The 12,860-nt window shown below is 43.6% G+C and overlaps 1 protein-coding gene across 22 annotated transcripts in view; it reads right to left on the bottom strand.

Moving 5' to 3' along the window:
* Window positions 1-12,860, bottom strand: part of elna (elastin a) — a 324,471-nt gene that overhangs the window by 51,859 nt on the left and 259,752 nt on the right. For all 22 annotated transcript variants that reach the window (XM_080210607.1, XM_080210612.1, XM_080210601.1 and 19 more), the window contains one exon: window positions 10,278-10,385. In XM_080210607.1, coding sequence (XP_080066733.1) covers window positions 10,278-10,385 — 108 coding nt within the window. The remainder of the gene's footprint in view (window positions 1-10,277; window positions 10,386-12,860) is intronic.

Genomic DNA, 12,860 nt, shown 5'->3' with positions numbered 1-12,860 from the left:
GGTCCGATTATCAAACAAGAATCATGCCAATTTGTCTCCATGAATGCCGCTGGGTGTTCCTTCATGCTGCATTCGAAGGTGTGCACTGCCCATTCCATCAATCTATTTGATGACAGTTGATAAGGTGCTGTTTGAATGTGCTGGATACCATGAGAGAGCATGATATTCAAGAAGTCACTGCTAATAAAGTACATGCTGTTATCAGAATCAGGACTTTTGGTATTGTGTGTGTGCAAAAACACAGTCATAATTTCTTTATGGGAGCTTGATAGTTCATGCAGACCATGTGGTGCACTTCTAACCACTTTGAGTGTGCATCTATCATGATTAAAAACTTGGAACCCATAAAGCAAGGTTGAAATGTGTACGTCCATGGCCTACCAATCCACTCCCACGGTGGCTGATGGATAGAGCTTCTGATTCTCTTGGCATGAGTTGTAACACTTCACTAAGTCTGTGATATTTGAGTCGAGGCCGGTCTACCAGATGTAGCTCCTAGCCAGCATTTTTATCTTTGATATTCCAGGGTGGCCATTTTGTAGGTAGCTGTTAGTATTGAACTCCGCCCTGAGCAAGGGACAACTACTTGGAACCTCCAGATAATGATCCTGTCTTCAACTCTGAGCTCGCCTTTCTTAGTCAGATAGCTTTTCATTTCTTTTGAGGGTTGTCCTCGGAATCCACCATGTAGGATCACATACCTTATTCTAAACAAGGTTAGATCTTTTTTGTGTCCAGGCCTTAATTTTTTTATAAAACCCTACAGTGCAGAAGGGGACCATTCAGCTCATTGAGTCTGCACCAACCACAATCCCACCCAGGCCCTTTCTCCATAACCCAATACATTTACCTTAGCTAGTCCCCCTGATACTAAGGGGCAATTTAGCATGACCAATCCACCTAACAAGCATATATTTGGACTGTGGGAGGAAACGTAGAACCCAGAGGGAGCCTCCCAGACATGGGGAGAATGTGCAAACTTCACACAAATAGTGACCCAAGCCGGAAATCGAACCCAGGTCCCTGGTGCTGTGGGGCAGCAGTGCTAGCCACTGTGACATTGTGCTGTCTAGCAAACACTGGCATTCTCCAAAAAATTTAGGGTTATCATGACTTCTTCTAATGCTGGTAGAGGAGCCAGGCTTGTGGCAACAGGAGATGACTCAGCACGTCAGCATTCGCTATCCGGGCTCTAGGGCGGTGCTCTAGAAGGTCATCATAAGCTGCAAGTAACAAGGTCCAAATGTTGTATTTGGGTGGAGGCAATGGGATGGGGGGAAGAGATGGAATACCCCTATCTTTTTTAAAAAGGCCCAATAAGAGTTTGTAGTTGGTAACTTTAATGAAATGTCAGACATAAACATATTGAATGAATGTTTTCACACCAAATATGATTGTTGATCTTTCTTTCTTGACCTGAGAATATCTCTGCTCGTCTCTGAAGGGTTACGGATTGGTGTGCAATAGGCCTTTCCATTCCGTCTTTCCAGTGATATGAAAGTGCTACCCAAACCCCTTATGGGAGAGGCATCACATGTTAGAATGAGTTCTTTCTTAGACCAATAAGTTTGAAGACAGTAACTGTTGTTTAACTTTGTTGAAAGCCTCCACTTGTGGTACCTCCCAGACCATCTTGGTATTTTTGTAATAAGATATCCAAAGAGGTTGGCATGAAACCAAATTCGGGATAAATTTTCTGTAATAATTTACTAATCCCAGGAAGGATTTTAACTCCGTGGTATTCCTGGGTGTTGGTGCTTCCTTAATGGCCTTCACCTTATTCCCTACTGGTGTAAACCTTTGCCATCTATCCGATAATTTAAGTAGGCCAGTTCAGTTGCTTGAAAGATGCATTTTCCCTCTTCAAACATACTCCAGGTCTTGAGAATCTCTGCAAGACCTTGTCTAAGTTTGCCAGCTGCTCTTGTTCTGAAGCCTTAATGACCAGGACATTATCCAAACACACTGCCACTCTATATAGCCCTTTGAGCATGTTTTCCATAACTTGCTGGAATATGCGTTCACACTAAGACGATCCCGAAGGACAAGCAAGTATACTTGTATAGTCCCTCGTGCCTGTCGATCATCATATATTTTCAAAAAGACTCGTTCAATTCAAGCTGGAGTTAGGCATGGTTCGTTTCCAACTTGGAGAATGTTTGGCCGCCTGCTAACTTAGTGTACAAGTCATCAATGGGATTCCTATCAATTTAGAAACTCGATTGACTGTTAGCTTTACAGTCACCACAGAGACATAGTGACTTGTCTAGCTTAAGAATGGGGACAATAGGCACAGCCCATTCTGCAAATTGTATAAGTCTTATTAAGTCAAAACTTTCAAGATGCCTGATTTCAGTTTCCATCTTCTCCACCAGGGAGTATGGGACTGGTCTCGCTCTGAAATATTCAGGTGTAGAATCAAGTTTGGCATAGGTCCCTTTTATTTTACCCAGTCCTTCTTGAAGAACTTGATAACTTTGTACAGTCCCTCATGCCTAGCCTGAATATCTCCAATAGATCAGCCTGATCTGTTGGAGCAAACCTCTCCCCATAAGGTTTGTCCCTGCACAATGAGCAGGAGAAGAGCTGTTTTTTAGCCTGCAAGTCTCAGGCTCAGTGCCTTTTATTTGTAAAGGCTCCCCCATGTAGGTAGCTAATCTGGCCTTTGTCTCTTTTAAACTCAGAAGTTGGATGCCTGTCTGGAGGTGTTGGAGCCCCACATGCCATTAACAAAAGAACTTTCTGATCTTTTTCTTCTTTGATATTGTTAGTGCAAAAGAAGTAACACATGCATTCTATATGTTGGGCTATCGTCTTTCTGCTGGTATCATAGGGTCTAAGGGTCAGGCTAGGCATGAAGGACTGTACAAAGTTGTTCGCTGGAGCGGGCAGCGGAGTGAGAGGGAAGCTGAGTGAGCTGCAAGGGCTTAGGATCAAAGGGCTTGGGAGAAAAGGGCCAGGTAAGTTTGACTTGTAAACTGTGTTTAGTAATTACTAAGGGGCAATAACGGAGGGGCATGTGATGTGCTGTTTCTGTATGATGTGGGAGCTAGTGGACCCCAGGGTCCTTCCCAGTGACCATGTCTGCAGTAAGTGCTGGTTGCTGGAGGAGCTCCAGCTCAAAGTAGATGTGCTGGCCTCTGAGCTTCAGACACTGAGGCTCATCGGGGGAGGGAGGGTGCCATAGATAATGGGGTGCAAGAGACATCCACACCCCCTGGACTGGCTCACTCTAAGGGTCAGGAACAAGAGGGGGCTGCTGAGAGGAGGAAGGAGGGTGGGGAGGGGAGGAAGGAGGGTGGGGAGGGGAGGAGGGAGGGTGGGGAGGGGAGGAAGGAGGGTGGGACCCAAATGCCTCAGCCTCTCAATCTGCATAACAGGTTTGAGGTTCTTGCTTCCAGTGTGGACAAGAATGAGGGCTGTGAGGTTGATGAGCAAACTGCACACTGTACAGTGATGCAGACACAGGACATAGACAAAGAGAAGGTAAAAAGGAATGTAGTGGTAATTGGGGATAGTGTGGTTAAGGGTTTAGACACTGTCTTTTGTCACAATGATAAAGAGCACAGAAGGGCGTGTTGTCTGCCTGGTGCTCGGGTGCAGGATGTCGCATCTGGGCTGCAGAGGAACCTGGAGTGGGAGGGTGAGAACCCGGTCGTTGTGGTGCATGTCGGTGCCAACGACATAGGCAAAATGCGAACTGAGGATCTGGAGAGGGAGTATGAAAAGATGGGAATGGAATTAAAAAGCAGAACCGACAAGATGGTTATCTCTGGATTACTACCTGAACCGCGTGCAGATGGGCACAGGGTAGATAGAATTAAAGAGGTGAATGGGTGGCTCAGGGATTGGTGTGGGAGGAATGGTTTTGAATTTATGGGGCATTGGCACCAGTATTGGGGCAGGTGGGACCTGTTCAGGTGGGATGGTGTTGGTCTGAACCGTGCTGGGACTAGAGTCCTGGCGAATCGTATAACTAGGACTGTAGATAGGGTTTTAAACTAATTAGAGGGGGGGATAGTGCGAGGGTAGGTGAAATTACAGGGTCTAAAGTAAAGTTGAGGGGAGTTGAGGGGATTGAACTATGAGGAGAGGCTGAATAAACTAGGCTTGTACTCGTTAGAGTTTAGAAGAATGAGGGGAGATCTCATTGAGACGTATAAGATGTTGAATGGGAATGGATAGGATAGAGGAGGAGAGGCTCTTCCTGCTCAGAAAGAACAGTAGGACTAGAGGGCACAGCCTCAGGATAAAGGGGGGGCAGTTTAGAACGGAGTTGAGGAGGAACTTCTTCACTCAAAGGGTGGTGAATCTCTGGAATTCTCTGCCCGTTGAAGTGGTGGAGGCTGCCTCACTCAATATTTTTAAGACGCGGGTTGGTAGGTTTTTGATAGGCAAGGGGATTAAGGGTTATGGGGAGAGGGCGGGAATGTGGAACTGAGCCATGACATATCAGCCATGATCTTACTGAACGGCGGGGCAGGCTCGAGGGGCTAGATGGCCTACTCCTGCTCCTATTTCTTATGTTCTTTTGTTAAAGGAGAGGGTACAGGTACGGGAAGAGGTCAAGGATGTCCCAATAATAAAGGGAGTAGGGGGCATGAGTAAGGTTGGTAGCGTTCCTTCAAATATGGTCCAGGTGAAGGCTGGGATGAAGACACTTTATCTGAATGCACGAAGCATTCGGAACAAAGCGAATGAGCTGGTGGCGCAAATCAGCACAAATGGATATGATCTGGTGGCCATTACAGAGACGTGGTTGCAAGGTGACAAGGACTGGGAGCTGAATGTCCAGGGGTATCAAGTGTTCAGGAAGGATAGGCGGGAGGAAAAAGGTGGGGGGGGAGGGTAGCTCTGCTGATTAAGGATACTATCAGGGTGGTGGTAAGGGAAGATATAGGCGCCAAAGAGCAGAACATGGAATCATTGTGGGTGGAGATTAGGAACTGCAAGGGGAGGAAGAAGCTGGTGGGTATCGTCTATAGGCCCCCAAATAATGACCTGGAGGTGGGGTGGGCTATAAACGCGCAAATAAATGATGCGTGCAGGAATGGAACGGCGATAATTATGGGGGATTTCAATCTACGTATTGATTGGTCGACCCATGTTGGACACGGTGGGCTTGAGAAAGAGTTCTTGGAATGCTGCCGGGATAGTTTCCTTGAACAGTGTGTGCTGGAGCCGACGAGGGAGCGAGCTGTCTTAGATCTGGTGTTATGTAATGAAGCAGGTAGAATTAGGGACCTTGTTGTGAGGGATCCTCTTGGGAAGAGTGATCATTGTATGGTGGAGTTTCTGATGCAGATGGAGGAGGAGAAAGTAGGATCCCAGACCTGTGTCCTTTGTTCAAACAGAGGGGAGTACGGTAGGATGAGAGAGGAATTGGCAAATGTAGATTGCGGGCGCAGATTGGTTGGCAGGACTGCTGAGGAACAGTGGAGGATCTTTAAGGAGATCTTTCTTGGTGCTCAGCAGGAATTTATTCCGATGGTAAAGAAGGATCGTAGGAGAAGAGATAATCAGCCGTGGATATCGAAGGAGATAAAGGAGAGTATTAAATTGAAAGCTGATGCGTTTAGCGTGGCTAAAAGTAGTAGGCGAGAAGAGGATTGGGAGAGGTTTAAATATCAACAAAGAATGACGAAGAAGTTGATAAAGAAAGGAAGGATAGAGTATGAATCTAGGCTAGTGCTAAATATAAAAAAGGATAGTAAGAGTTTTTATAAATATATAAAAAGGAGGAGGCTGGCTAGGGTGAACGTTGGACCCTTAGAGGATGAGATGGGGGATTTAGTGCTGGGGGATGAGGAAATGGCTGAGGCCTTGAATAGCTTTTTTGCTTCGGTCTTCATGGAGGAGGACGCGAATAGTTTGCCGGGTGTTAACAATGGAAAGATGGTAGGAGTGGAGGGCCTGAATGAGATCATTGTTACTAGAGAGGTAGTGCTCAACAGACTAGAGGGACTGATGGTGGACAAGTCCCCAGGACCGGATGGAATGCATCCAAGGGTTCTGAAGGAAATGGCGGAGTGATAGTGGATGCCTTGGTGATTATTTTCCAAACCTCGCTGGATTCCGGGAAAGTGCTGGAAGATTGGAAAATGGCTAATGTTACGCTGCTGTTTAAATAGGGTAGCAGGCAAAAGGCAGGGAATTATAGGCTGGTTAGTTTAACATCTGTTGTAGGAAAAATGCATGAATCCGTCATCAAAGAGGCATCTTAAGAATTGTTTGATAGAGCAGACGCAGCATGGATTCGTTAGGGGAAAGTCGTGTCTGACGAATTTATTGGAATTCTATGAGCATGTGTCTAGTGCGGTGGATAGAGGGGAACCAGTGGATGTGGTGTTTCTCGATTTTCAGAAGGCGTTTGATAAGGTGCCGCACAAAAGGTTGTTACAGAAGGTTAGGGGACATGGAGTTGGGGGTAAGGTGTTAGCATGGATAGGGGATTGGCTGTCAAATAGGAGGCAGAGAGTAGGTGTCGATGGGTGCTATTCGGATTGGCGGTTGGTGACTAGTGGAGTGCCCCAGGGATTGGTGCTGGGGCCTCAGCTATTTACCATTTATATAGATGATCTGGGGGAGGGAGCCGAGTGTAAGGTGTCGAAATTTGCTGATGACACAAAGATAAGTGGAACAGCAAATTGTGTGGAGGGTGTAGAAAGTCTGCAGAGGGATCTAGATAGGCTGAGCGAGTGGGCGAGGACCTGGCAGATGGAATACAATGTTGGCAAGTGTGAGGTTATCCACTTTGGTAGGAATAACAGTAGGAAGGACTACTACTTACAGGGCGAAAAGCTGCAGCATGCTACGGTGCAGAGGGACCTGGGGGTCCTTGTGCATGAGTCGCAAAAACCCAGCCTACAGGTGCAGCAGGTGGTCAGGAAGGCAAATGGGATGCTGGCCTTCATAGCAAGGGGGATTGAATATAAAAATAGGGAGGTCTTGCTGCAACTGTACAGGGCACTGGTGAGGCCGCAGTTGGAGTACTGTGTGCAGTTTTGGTCGCCGCACTTGCACGAGGATATTTTGGCCTTGGAGGGAGTGCAGAGGAGGTTCACTAGGCTGATACCGGAGTTGAGGGGGTTGAGCTATGAAGAGAGGCTGAATAGACTGGGCTTGTACTCGTTAGAGTTTAGAAGGATGAGGGGGGATCTTATTGAGACATATAAGATGATGAAAGGGATGGATAGGGTAGAGGTGGAGAGGTTCTTCCCGCTCAGAAAGGACAGCAGGAGTAGAGGGCACAGCCTCAAGATAAGGTGGGGGGGGGTGCAGTTTAGAACAGAGTTGAGAAGGAACTTCTTCACTCAAAGGGTGGTGAATCTCTGGAATTCTCTGCCCGTTGAAGTGGTGGAGGCTACCTCGCTAAATATATTTAAGACGCGGGTAGATAGGTTTTGGTAGGCAAGGGGATTAAGGGTTATGGGGAGAAAGCGGGAAAGTGGAACTGATCCACTTCATATCAGCCATGATCTTATTGAATGGTGGGGCAGGCTCGAAGGGCTAGATGGTCTACTTCTCCTCCTATTTCTTATGTTCTTACCCACTTTTTCTTGCTGGAGAAAAGTTGTTTGTTCTTGATGATGGAGGTTAACAATAGAGAAATAAATTCATTTTTACTCCTCGTCGCCAAAGTAATAATTCCACCAAGGCCAGGCTTCCATCACTAAAAACCCTTAGTAATAATACAAGCAAGAGCTGCTTCCACCGTTTATAGCATACAATTTAATATCTGAAGATCTATAGGACATTGGTCTGGATTGAAGTTACAGGCTTTAACACCACCCCCGCTGCTCACTTCCCACAGGGCTCAGTCACTCAGTAAGGAAGATCCTACTCCATAAAGCCTATAGGAGATCTATTGATCACCCCGTGCCCTTTGTGGCCATCATAATAGTAACCGATGTTCACAGTAGGTAAGTTTTCATAAGCTGTTGTACTATTGAAGTTAAGGAGAAGGGGTGTTATGTATTGCCAACCAATACATCTTTGTTTAATTAGTCACGTGGTGTGCAGTGACATCATCAGAGACATTCATTTCCCCTCGCATCCAGCCTGGAATGTAAGCAAGCAACAGCTATCTAATGGTGCTCAACTAAATGGTTAAGAAACCCACTGTGATGCAACCTTTTCATCTCTTTGTCTTGCCCTACAAGTGAGCTGACCACATTAATATATAACAACATAGTTAAGACACTTATCACAAGGTTTGGGGAAGCAAAACAAGCTCTCCGTATTGTCATGTTACACTTGAGAGATTATACCTTTGGATATGGGCTTACCATCACCAGCAGAAATCATATTCAGAATGCAGGTAAAGACAAACCTAATGAGCCACCACCTACCCCAGATCTCAGAAATACAGGAGAAACTTCTCAAACAAGGGGTAATGAAGATGGCACAGAACTGACATGCAGTTGCAGAACTGTCTAATTTGCACGTCGGAGAGACATTTTGGGTGGTACATCCTACCAAGGGAACCCGGGTCATCTGCAGAAGTATCCAAAGTGTTCAGTGAGCCTAGGTCCTTTGAGGTCATATTGGATGGAGCTACACTATGGAGAAAGAGATGCTGACTAAGGCAATACTACACTGTATAATATCCGTACTCCAATTGCATCCAAAGTTGGATTCAGAAAGTGAAATTGTGGAAGAATACCACAAAAACACAGGGTGCGGTGCCAACATACTTACAAATCACAAACATCTAGTGACTGGAAGAGAGTGTCCAGTGACATATCACAAGGATTTGTGTTAGGCCCCCTATTATTTGTCATTTATATAAATGACATAGATGACTAGGATTAGTAAGTTTGTGCATGACACAAAGATTGGCTGGATGGTAACGGTGAGATTGAGTTTCCTAGGCTACAAGAAAATGTAGACAGGATGGTCAAATGGGCAGATAAGTGACAGTGGAATTTAACCCTGAAAAGTGAGAGGTTATACACCTTGGAAGGAGTAATTTGACAAGGAAGTATTCAATGTCTGGCATGACACTAGGAAGTTCTGTGGTACAAAGGGTCCTTGGTGTGTCTGTCCCAGTGGAGCTGGATCCAAACAGGATAAATAGAAAGAAACTATATTAATTCAATGTTAATGTATTTGTCTTTTATGTTTAGTGAGAGAGTGGTATACCGTGGCAATTCAAAATAGGTTATGAGTGTGAATGTTGGGAAAGTACCCTCAAGGCTATTAAGGCATCAGCGATGGTTTCAGGAAAGGTGAGCTAAGTATCAAGCAACTGTGCTGGAGATGTAAAATCACTGTCTTAGTTTAGGATTGAATATAATTGCAAGGCTATGCAGAGACAGGGTAATCCTACATAGGTAACAAGGGAAATCAATGAGTCAGAACTAGTAATATGTAATTAAATAAGAAGCTCTATTTTCTTTACACTGCGCGACAGAAAATTTGATTTGATAATAAGCAATCACTAAAATTGTACATTGTTATACATTTGGACTTGTTAGATTCAAATAGACAAATGCAACAATACAAAGAGGAATAACATTGGAAGTTGTAACTATCAGTTTTAAATTAACCATGAATCTGAAACTCTTAAAATGTTTCTTGGAGATCTTCTTAAACTTATTTATGCTGTTTATATCAAGACGCAGTAAATGATAGGAAGTCTTACATTTCCACATTTTGAGACCTCTGATAACACTTGAGCTTAGCAGAAAATCCAAATTCAAGTCAAATAATTGAGAGTAATTAAATTGCAAACAATTCCAAATGGGGATATTTTGATTGCAATATGGTGAATCAGCAGATGCAAATATTCTTCACTGAAGGAAGCCACAGAGATTACAAAGTGCCTCACTCACTGCTCCATAGAAAACTTGAATCAGTTATGTTGAAATGTACTTATGTACTATAATGTGTGATAATTCTCTTGAATTCTACAATACCTGATATTGCCAGTTCTGTTATTTTTTTTTAAATGGTGCATGCAACTATCTACGATTTTCACTTGATTTAGTTTAGTAGAACAGAATATTCCATGTGTGTACAAAGAAGTGGAAAACCCCAGCCAGTCAGGGCACAAGTAGACTGATGATTTTTAAACAGATTTATAAACTCCAATCCATCAATTTCCTATACTGCATCTTTCATGAATGTAGCTATCTGCAGCTTTTTTCTTTTGCTTCTGATATTGTCACTCTGCAATATATATCTCCATTTACACAGAATTGGGATGAGGCAGACATTTACACTTTTCACAGAGTATAACTGAGGAAAATATTTTTTGAAAAACAGTACATTACCCACTCCGATGAGAGGCTGAACACCTACTCCAACACCAGGCTGAACACCTACTCCAACACCAGGCTGTACACCTACTCCAACGCCAGGTTGTACACCCGCTCCAAGACCTATATTACAATAACAAGAATTTAGCAACTCGAAACAATAAATTACTTCTTCATAAAGTGCAAATTTAGGAGTTTTTAACCGAAAGTGGCCGACAGTGAAAGAATGGGAACTCAGCATCATGTTGCCTTTTTAATTCTACCCATTAATTTCAACACTTAAAGCCAAGATGTTATTCTCTATGACCATTAATTTCCTATGGAGGATTGAGGAATGTTGCATTGTCAAAGGTGTTGTCTTTTGAATGAGATGACAAACTGAGGGCAAACGATTATAGCTGAGGAACAGAGTGCATACTTGGAGTTTGTGACTGAGGGAGTTTAAAGTGTTAACTTTGTTCTTAAATTTTTAAAATCTAATCTTGTGTATAATTAGTACTAATTGGAAAGTACTCTGTAGGTAGGCTGAAGTTCTTTCTTTCTTGTAGCTCAGACAGGGTAAATATATTCTGCTCAGAGAGCTGAGTAATTAATTAGCCAAATGATTGAATCTGGTTTTTCTATCTCCAGTTCAGTTGGCTAGAAATACAAGTTTTTTTAATGTAGCCTTGGCAAATGAACGCAAACTAGGAGTTTGGCAAAGAAGGTGTTCATTTCCTTTTGTTTTTCTACCTTGTTCACCTTGTAGGAATTGTTTCTTATTCTACTATTAGGGAACTGGCTGCTTGGTGAGCATCTGGTAAGTGGTTAAGATCTACTCCAGCCTTAAAATTTAAAATAATACACAAATTGGTGACAAAGTCAATAAAATTATATAAAAAACATAAATCAGTGAATAATATAATTAGGTAATGAATAAAGCAGGACAGGTGATGTGTCAAGGTTGTGGGAGCACCTGGATACTTCATAATACATCAGGGAGAGGCAGCATTTCCTGAATGCTGTAACCTGTAGAAAGTCACACCACTTAGGATAGGGTCTTTTGATTTGGTGATGAACAAGGGGATGTGACTACAAGTTTGGCAGGTAAGAGGATGCAGAGGGCAGGAGTATCATCCCTTGCATTTGTTCAGTAGGCTTGAGGTTCTCTCAGCTTGTTTGGATTAGGGCAAGGGCTGCAGGGTAGATGCGCAAACTGACCATGGCATTGTGGTATAGAAAGTCAGACATGTGGGGTAGGGTGGAAGGATACAAAAACAAATGTCGTTCTAGCAGGGTAAATTATAATGAGGGGGATTGACACAGTTCTTTTCAGCAAAGAGTGAAATTCTAGATTGCTGTGTTGCCTGTCTAGTGCTAGAGTTCAGGACATGAGTGATATGGTGGCATACTGGTTAGCACTGCTGCCTCACAGTGCCAGGGATTGGGTTCAATTCTGGCCTTGGGTGACTGCGTGGAGTTTGCACATATCCGTCCCCCGCCCCCGCCCATGTGGATTTCCTTCCACACTTCAAAGATGAGTGGGTTAGGTTGGTTGGTTATGCTAAATTGCCCCTTGGTGTCAGAGGGATTAACAGGGTAAATATGTAGGGTTACAGGGGTAGTGTCTGAATAGGATTGTTGTCGGTGCAGGTTTGCTGGGCTGAATGGCCTCCTGCACAGTAGGGATTCTTTGATATGCTCAGTGCTAGAGAGGAATTTGCAATAGGAGGGTAAGGATCCATTTTTTTGTAGTCCATAAAGGTACCAATGCCATTGGTATAAGTAAGAAAGAGGTTCTAACTGAGGATATTAGGAACTGGATAATAAATTAAAAAGGAGAAACTCAAAAGGTTATAATCTCTCAATTTATAATCTGAAGTGCATGCAAATTGGCACAGTTTGAATTAGAGAGTTGATTTTATGGATTAAAGACTGGTATGTGAAAAATGTGTTCCAGTTTGTGGGGCGCTGGTGCCAGTATTGGAAAAAGTACCATTGAAAGGGTACCTGAACCATACTGAGACTAAAGTTCTTGTGATTGCATAACTAGTGAAGTACAGAGAGTTTTAAGTTAAGTAGTGGGGGTAAGGGATCAAATGTGGAAAGGTGTAGAATGTAAAACAGTAGAGACATGGTAATGAGGAAGATACTAATTTGGGAAATAAGGGACAAAATAAAACCCAAAGAATTATCAACAATCGAGATCGGGTAGTACAAAGATGACAACTAAAGGCATTGTGTCTGAATGCATGGAGCCTTCATAACAAAGTTAACAAATTAATAGTGCACAATGAAGCAAAGAAATATGATCTGACAGCCATTACAGAGATGTGGCTCCAGGATGACAAGGATTAGGTCCTGAATATTGAGGGGTATGAGACATTCAAGAAGAATAGAAAGCTGGGTAAAGGCTGATAACACCGATAATCAAGGACGCCACTGGCGCAATAATTAGAGGTGACCGTGGTTTCGGATGTTCATTCGATTGGAGTGGAGATGAGGAATAGAAGAAGAAAGAAGTTATTGGAGAGAATGACCTACAGGCCTCCTAAACAGTAAGCACAATATAGGACAAAACATACAAGAAGAAAAAAAAAGGAGGGGTGGTGGTGGTGG

Source organism: Carcharhinus amblyrhynchos, chromosome 23 (genome assembly GCF_965287045.1).
Source record: "Carcharhinus amblyrhynchos chromosome 23, sCarAmb.v2.hapA, whole genome shotgun sequence".
Lineage (NCBI taxonomy): Eukaryota > Metazoa > Chordata > Chondrichthyes > Carcharhiniformes > Carcharhinidae > Carcharhinus > Carcharhinus amblyrhynchos.
The sequence above is the reverse complement of the archived record's forward strand: the minus strand, read 5'-3'. Positions and strand labels throughout refer to the sequence as shown.